This window comes from Gobius niger (assembly GCF_951799975.1).
Source record: "Gobius niger genome assembly, chromosome: 10".
Classification (NCBI taxonomy): domain Eukaryota; kingdom Metazoa; phylum Chordata; class Actinopteri; order Gobiiformes; family Gobiidae; genus Gobius; species Gobius niger.
Window position 1 is genome coordinate 33635415 of NC_136861.1, and position 9021 is coordinate 33644435.

General features: G+C 45.5%; 1 protein-coding gene across 1 annotated transcript; it reads right to left on the reverse strand.

Annotated features, from left to right (window-relative positions):
- Window positions 1-7036: 7036 nt before the first annotated feature.
- Window positions 7037-8516, reverse strand: LOC306969671 (serotonin N-acetyltransferase-like). Its single transcript, XM_079565365.1, has 3 exons — window positions 8294-8516; window positions 7899-8053; window positions 7037-7469 (listed from the first exon to the last, which is right to left on the reverse strand). The coding sequence occupies exons 1-3, from the start codon at window positions 8448-8450 to the stop codon at window positions 7050-7052; spliced, it is 732 nt and encodes a 243-aa protein (XP_079421491.1). The 5' UTR covers window positions 8451-8516; the 3' UTR covers window positions 7037-7049.
- Between the last annotated feature and the right edge of the window lie 505 nt (window positions 8517-9021).

The window sequence follows — 9021 nt, forward strand, 5'->3', positions numbered from 1 at the left end:
TCTGAGCTTTGTTCATGTGGAGCAGCTCCATGAAGCAGAGGAACAAGATTAAACATGATTATAATGAATATTATAAATACAAAGTCGACTAAATTAGTCTTAAATTCAGTCGACTAAATTTACTTGGAATTTTAGTCGACTAAAACTAGACTAAAGTCGAATTACATTTTCGTCAAAAGACTAAGACTAACTAAATTAAAATATGTTGTCAAATTAACACTGATTTTGTGCTGTAAATGGTACTAATAATATTGCCTCACACTTTCAAGATACACAATACACAATCAGTCACTCTCCATACTTTGAAGCGGTGAACTCCAGCTGTAGCCACTGCTGCCCTGGGGTTCTCCGACCACTCAACTGCCTGAGCCGTGGATGATTGATATACACATTAAGGAAATGGATAGTTTGTAAAGGCTCTCTCGACCAGGAAGTGATCATCTCGCCTGGGTTTGGCTGAATTGAGGACATTTCATTTCAATCCACAGAAACATCTTCGCTCTTGTGGTCAGAAAGAGACCACAATGTGAAAAGAAGTGAATTGTCCTCAAGCAAAACCCAGCCCAGTCGACGATTTAACCTTTTAACCCCCACCTGAACGGATCCCATTTTCTCCAGTTTGGCTTTACTCTAATCAAAAAGCTTCTTGGGGAAAGAAGCACCAAAACAGCCACAAAAAATGAGAAGAAAACAAGGATGTAAACGCAACAAAAATGTGACAAAAATTCTAAAAAGATGTGACAAAAAGTCAACCAACAAGTGACCAAAAATTTAAAAAATATATTAAAAAACTCAACCAAAATGTGACAAAAACTCAACAAAGAAATGACAAAAACTCGGGAAAAAAATGACAAAAACTCAACCAAAAAGTGACAAAAATTCAACAAAGATGTGACAAAAAGTCAACCAACATTTTTTTTTAATGTGAGAAAGACTCGACCAAAAAGTGACAAAAAAGTGTAAAAAAAATTGAAAAAAAAAACAAAACATAAAAAGGTGACACAACACAGCAACAACACGAGGAAACATATCAATTTTGTGGGTCTTTGCTTTCAAATGAGGTGTTACACAGGCCTATAGCCAAAGAGGGCAGCATAGATACAGACGGCATCTCGTCATAGAAGGGGGCGTGGCTTCGCCGAGGGGGAAAATAGAATCTTTAGAGAAACACAATTTTCCACTCTTTTTTGCCATTTTCTGGTGGAATATCAACTTATTTATCACATAAATAAAGTCAAATGTAAATCGGGCCCATATGGATATTTTGTCGCAACAGATTGTTAAGTAGAAGTGAAAAAACGGCAGTTGTAGCTAGCGCTAGCTAACCGTTAGCATTAGCCCGATGCTAACATGTAGCATCAAGTTAGCATTCACCGTTATTTTCTCTAATTATTCAAAAACTACTATAACAAATGCTGAATTATGAATATAGTTTTCTACTAAATAATGATACAAAGACATGGGGAGGAGCAAAGGGGTTCAACGGCCCATAAATACATAAATAACGGAGAATGCTAACTTGATGCTACATGTTAGCATCGGGCTAATGCTAACGCTAGCTAGAGCTCGCTATAACTGCCGTTTTTTCACTTCTACTGAAAGTTCATATTCTACCAGAAAATGTCTAAAAAAGAGTGGAAAATTTGGTTTCTCTAAAGATTCTATTTTCCCCCTCGGCGAAGCCACGCCCCCTTCTATGACGAGATGCCGTCTGTATCTATGCTTTCGATTTAGCCGGGTGGTAGGAGGTTAAGCTTCACGATGATAAAAATTCACATGACCCAAAAATGGACACAAAGTTTAATGTCTTCTCTGACAACATTAGATTGAAGTGAACCAAACCTTTTGTTATTGACACAGAGATGGGCCTATGCTTTCTGCCAGGACACTGTCTGTAAACCACTGACACTTGGACTTCCCGTCCGCCTGATGCGTGTCTGTTTGAGGCTTACCGGTCAGCGCTGGTGAGTGAAGGCGTTTCCGTGAAGCCCCTAATGGAAAATGCCTCTGTTGTGAAACGACAGCGCTTTAAACAGTGATTCATCCGCTGTATATGACGGATTAAAGAGAGGGCTTAGTGACTCACGCGTGTTTTGTGTTGAGGTTCGCAAGGTCAGACCAGTCAGCCTACAGGTGTCGGCCAATAGCCCCCCCCTCCAATGCCCAGCGCTTTGGCCACTTCGAGAAACGCTCACTTAAATTTGCCCTAAATATGGAATACTAATAATCATTCTGAACCTGCCGCCGCCTCCTTCCACAGTCACGCACAGGGGGGCCGACGTGAGGGAGTAGGTGGAGAAGTCTGCGACCTTCGGAGGTGACACCAGGAGCAGTCTGCCGGACAGATTACCCAGTCAGGGAGAGGACTTTGTGGGATTACGGCACACGATGAGCCGGTCTGGAGAGGCCTGCCCCCCCCCCCCCCCCCCCCCCCCCCCCCCTCTCGCTGGGCTGGGGTGTGGGGAGGGGGCCCAGGAGTCACCCACACCACACATGTCCAATAACTACTTACTACAAGGAAGAGTCGGTCACTTCATGTCAAGGCTTTAAACTTTTATTTGTGACTTTGTGGGCTGTCCCCCCCCCCCCCCCAGTGTATACCCCTAACCTCCATCGGAAACTAATAGATCAAATTCTACATAAACAGACCCTATTGTGCGTGTCCAGTGACGTACAGTACGGGTGTTGATGGTGCATTTGAGTGCCGCGTAAAAGAGCGTAATTGTAGGTTTGGGTGATTGTCACTGGCTCTAATGGCTGACCTCCACACATGTTTACACGGCCTGCGTGGATGAATGGAGCCCGACGAGCACGGGGATTCTGAGTGGATCCACAGGAGGCGCTGCTCTTTAGGCGGTGAGGTCAGGTGTTCCGTCACAGTGAAAGAATAAACAAATCAGACATGACACAGCAGCACTGCCGCAAATAGAACATATGCGATGTTGTTTAATTGTTGAGCGCAGAGTTGTCTAGTTTCTTAGCAATACGTACGAGGCACATCATTACGCACAAAATCATGCACAAGATTACACATAGCATAAATACATAGGTTTTATTTACAAGGATGTTTGCAGTGTTTATAGGGTTTTAGCCCATATTGAGCGCTTCTGTTCGTATGACCTAATGGAAATTATAGCCTAACTGTACTTCTAAAAGATATTTAAAATAAATGAAGAACGCAGTTTCCCCGTCTAGAAGTGGAGGAACACTTGAAGGGGAACCGGGAACATGGTCGAAACATTGTGTCAGGAGCAAAACATTCTCTGCTGCTGCTCATTTCTGTTCTTATCTTATGCTCACAAGATTTTCCCAAAAAATAAATTGCTCTGAGAAAAGGTCCTTCTCAATGAACAGACGTTTCCTGTAGTCACGTGGGCTTATTACATCCAACGTAATGTCTTCAACACGCAGCCACTGACTTCCCATCAACACCTCAGTGTCCGTTATGTTTTCCTGAACTTTTCACTTGTTTGTGATCCTTATTTATTTATTATTATTTATTGACCTTTATTTAACCAGGATAGTCCCACTGAGATTAAGAATCTCCCATTCAGGGGAGTCCTGGCCCCAAAGGGGAATCTATTTTAGTGTTTTTAGTGGAATCCGCAGGCACGGGGAGAACATGCAAACTCCACACAGAAAGGCCCCATCCAGGTGGGAATCGAACCCGGGACCTTCCCCTTATTGGGGAAACGAGCAGGAGAGGAAGGACCGTGGCGTCTGGAGATCACACTTTGAAGTCACATGTCACTCACATAGAGCCTGTTTAACCCCTTAGCAAACGACCTCTGACCCCCACGTGAGGTCTGAGAAATAGAGTGGATTGTTCTAAAGTGGAAAATCTAAGCTAGAGAGCTAATAAGTCTGACATCTATGAAAGTTCACAAATCCAATCATTATATTAAGTTGTGGTGTTGGGTTATGGTTTGTCCTTCAGACTGGAGTTTGCTGATTTACGAAACTGTAGTAAAATATAATATTCGGTAAATATGCTGTATATGTTCAGTGACGTACATGTTCTGCTGTCCCAAATGCCCTTAAGTGGACAGCAGGTTTGGTCTAATGTGGGCTGGTTGTAATGGGCACCATTCAGATCTACAGTAGCATTATTGGGCTCTCCGGTGTCACAAATCAAGATGGTGGATAGTGGAGGTGAGTCCAACGCTCTCGGCTTCACTGTAGACAATGGCAGATCGCTGGCATTGGGTGGTTGTCATTGGATTTGAGAGGAGTTATGGGTGAATAATTATCGGATTTTGATGAAATGTCATTTGATTACCATGATGACCTAGCCTGGCTAACACCAGACTAAAATCACAAATGATATTTAGTCTGGGGACACCAATTCATTTTCTCGTAGGAGAGGTGTGGTTTACGATCGTCCATACTCGTTTATTGGGCGATACGAAAAAAAAAAAAAATGTCTATCATGCGTCTGCACGAGGCCACAGCCAATCGTATCATCGTATGAGATGACGTACGACGTACCCGCTGTAAACTTTTGAGATAAACTATTTAGAACAAGGTCTAAAGCTTCATCGAAAAATACCATCGCGTCTGCTGTCGTCATGTTGGATGGTAAATGTTATGGTAACATAACTACATTAGGCACTCAAAGCGCTTTACAGCAAGGATCCACTCACCCATTCATACACCAATGTACGCAGACACTGGGGGCAATGTGGGTGAAGTGTCTTGCCCAAGGACACAACGACAATGTACACTTTCAGGAGGTGGGATTCGAACCCCCGACCTTCCGATCATGAGACGACCCGCTCTACCAGCTGCGCCATTGTCACCCGATTCGGAAATAAACTATTTTTCTAAATCCGTAAATAAACTACAAGCTTCCGTATATCGAATAGCGCGTCATCGTCTTGCCGTCCCTCCTCGCTCTGTGATTGGTTCCCAAATCCATGCAAAAATTTCGGCCATGGTCCCCAGGCTGCTGTGCAGTTCCAAATGATTCGAGCGCACACAGCAGCCTGGAGTTAGCCAGGTTAATGATAACCTGAGGCAAAAGCCCGATACAAACAGAAATTGGACTTAATTGTCTGAATGTTTGTGCTGCCAAGAGTTGCCTAGTTGGAGCAACGACTCGGCTAAATGTTCAGATTTGAAGTACGCAACCTGTGGACCTTTCTCTCTGAAACACCAGCTCATTTTCTCATCTGTTATAAAGTTTAAGATCTGTTTTAATGTTTAAAGCAGCACTAAGTAACTTATTTACTTTAATAAATCCTTTCCGTGGTCCCTCTGGGGGTAATGCAAGTGTTAATGGGATGATTGAGGGTCTTTCATCTCCAGGTCCTATACCTGATTTTATGACTACAAACAATGAGAGGAAGCCATGCGACTGGAATGTCACTTTCATAACATATTTATAGCATTCTTCAGTTTATGAGAACGTTTCACGACCGGCAGGAGCACGTTTCAGGGTCAAGTGCTTGAAAACGAAAAGTTCATGACATTGATGCAAATGTTTTAGAATTAAATGTTCAAATGTTGTTCCGCAGCTAGAAACAAACATCTATCAGAGTGACAGGTTTTAATGCTTTTGAAAATATGATGTATACAGATGTGTATTATTTGCTGTTCGTAATATTTATCATTTTGTTTTAGTGAAGTAGCAATTTTACTGAAGAAATGTTGGTCAAAATAGTGTTTTTTATTTGAACTTTTTAAGACAATATTCACAGCAATTTGACTCATTTCCCATTGACTTTACATGGTCGGCACGGCAACAGTTTACATTTGTTTGCATCTATCTTTGTCACTTCCTGTCAGTGTCCAATAAGGAAGTGAAACTATAACCGTCACAAAAATGTTTTGTGCTATAAAAATGTGTCTAATGTGACATATGCACTTTAAAGGTGCATTATGCAACTTTTTATGTGAAATAAGAGTTGATAAAACAGCTGGAGAACAGCTGGACAAAAAAAGCCATCAAAACTACTCATCTCACCATTGTTCAATTTTAGAGAAATATAATCTTTTGAGTTTGGAAAACTTTAAAACTTTTAAACACGCTTGTCTTGTCTACAAATCCCTCCATTGTTTGGCCCCTCCCCCTTTGGAGGAATTGATTAAAAGAAAAGACAGTAATCGTGAGGTTCCAGAAAACCTACAAAACAATGAATCTTGCAGCATTGTAGAGACACCGTGATGGAAAGTAAAGGCGCCGTGCTGACCGCTCATACAGCCGCTGGGTCACTACAAGGTCAAACACGCACTAATATCAACTCTTTTATTCACATAAAAGTTGCATAATGCACCTTTAAGATAACAAATGAGTAATTAAACTAAAATATTGACATGATCAGATATTTATCCGCACTCATGAAACTTGTGGATGAACCTGTGATATTGTAGTGGTGGCCACATGGGGCTCGCTCCCCCTCCTGTGGGCCGGTGTCTGTGGGTGAGTCCAGTTAGTGGATTAAGCCTGAGTCATGGACTGGGCACAGATTATTCTCAGCTGATCAGTCGCACATGAGCACGCCCTGAACCACTGCGCCACCGTTTAGATGTGCTTTAATAATGTGATGAGCAGTGACCAGTGTGACTGTCACTGTAATGGTATAACGAGTGGTTAATGGTGAGCCGCGCCCCTGTGTGCGGTGGGTCAGTTTAAATGAGGTCGTTGACCCCGCCGTGAGCCGGTTACCGCGGCTAAAGCGCTAATAGCACACGCTCTGACGTCAGCGCACAGGTGGGAGTGACTAAGGTAAGCAGACAGCAGCTTACGACTGCGCCACGCAAACAAATTATATTTACACATACACACACGTCACGCACACGCAGATAAGCAGCGCCATCGGAAAATCTACTTTAATATTTGGTTCGTGAACACGGAATGATAATACGAACTCCAGGACATGGTAAAAAAATGCAGCATTTGTCGTCCCCACCTTCACTGTCAGCCTCACAGAAACATGTGGAGAAGATTGTTACACATTAGTGATGCACAGAAACAATACCATGTCGGTGAGTAAATACATTCTAAACTCTGAGATCAACTCAGTCCAAAGTCTCTGTCCCACAGAGCGTCATACGTCACTGGCCTCGCTGCTCTCCTCCGCCTGGGCCTCGGCCTCCAGGGGCTCGCTCAGGGCGGGGGGCACGCCCAGCGGGGGGTGCAGGCTCAGCGCCTGGGGGAAGCGGATGGCCTCGCTGTTGCGGCGCATGTAGGCGTGTCCGCTGATGGGGTACGACATCTCGGTGAAGGTGAGGTTGGCCACGGTGATGGCGCAGCGGCCCAGGGACCTGAAGCCCGACTTACGGTAGAAAGGCACCAAGAAGTCCTCGCACATGAGCACGGCCCGGCGCACGTACGGCAGGCAGCGCAGGTACTGCAGGTACCGCCACATCAGGATGGGCCCTTTGCCCTGCTGCCGGAACGTCCTGTGCACCGCCAACACGTGGATGTGCACCGTGGAGCCCCGCGGCTTGTGGAGCGTCAGAGCCTCCTGCACAGACACAGACGGACACGGGTACCTTTAAATCCATCGGGTCATGGGCCAAACTGTTCATTAAAGGTGGAATGAAATCGATTTTTCTCTCATTAAGTGAATTGTTTTCAGCTTTATTGTGACAGTGAACCCGAAAAAGTGACCCTGAAAACTGTAAAACGGGCTCATAAACCCGAGAAGAACTGGGATGTTACAAATGCGCTATGAATGTCGGGAATTAGTTTAGACGCAAAAAAAAAAAAGAAAAAAGCAGCCGGTTTTACCCCAAAGTCTCTACAGCTGTATTTACCTTTAAAAACACAACTATAGAGCTTCAGCTTCTCACCACGATGGCCTTGTACATCTATCACAATGATTATCCAACATCATGGACACTAAAGATGAGAGAATTCCCCTTCAGTGCCAGTAGGTGCGCGCCACTCTTACCTCAGCGAGCCGCTCCTTGTCCCACAGGGAGCCGATGATGAAGGCCACCAGGCGGCCCTCCTCGATCCAGCCCATGGACAGCTCCGGGCACAGCGTGAGGAAGTGGCGCACCTCGTCCAGATGGAGCGGGCACTCTCCGGACACCGAGATGAACGCTGCAACCCACGGCACAAACGGTCAAGACGCGCGCGTAAAGTTCCGCTTTTACGCACGGGACGCCACAGCCCCCTTTCTATGTCCACGCGCAACAGCGGAACTTCAGCACTAAATTTATGTTCAAATGTACAAATAACAAATACGGCACTTTACGATCGTGCACGTGCATTTCTGTTCTGCCTTCGTAAACAGGTCTAAGGTCTAAGAAAGTACGTGCAGGACTCCGGCTGAACCCTCACCTTCCCTCTCGATCTCGAACACGCTGATGGCGTCCTGCGTGTTGAGGGGCCGCACCTCGCTGGCCGGGAGCGTGTGCCTCCGCTGGATGGGCGACACGGAGGGCGAAGGCTGCATGGGTCTGGCGAAGGGCTGAAGCGCGCTCGCTACGGACATCATACGCGCCCCCCGCTCCTGGTCCGAACTTCAGTGACGTGAGCGCTCCCGGTGGTCAAGCAGCAGGTTCCTCTGGGCCCTGCGGAGAGCACAGGGTCGCAGCGTATTTATACCGCCCTCCTCCGCGCGGTGATTCATGCCGCTCATTTGCATCTGAATATTCCGCGTGGAGGTCAAAACGTCGTGCGCTAAACACCGGACCCTGTTATTAGAAGCGCGCGCTGTCTCCAAACAATAACAGCACTTTCCTCTCACATCCGGGTTATTCATAGCACCGAGCACTTAGCGCCTGTTTTAACGGACTTAATTACATGTGAGTGCTGGGGGGAGAGGGTAAACAGATACAATCATTAGTCATTTTATTTTGACATTTTGAAAACAGACCTCCTTCACACGGAATATTGGACACGCGGACATCAACACTAGTCTCCAGAACCGCAGGTCTAACTAAGACATGAATATAAAGTCCCGCTCCACTCACCTGGACTCCTGCTGCAGTTGTGTCTTAACTCCGCACCGTCTGCTCCACTTGCCCCCCCACCTCCATCCGCACTCACACCGGATCATTATCGAG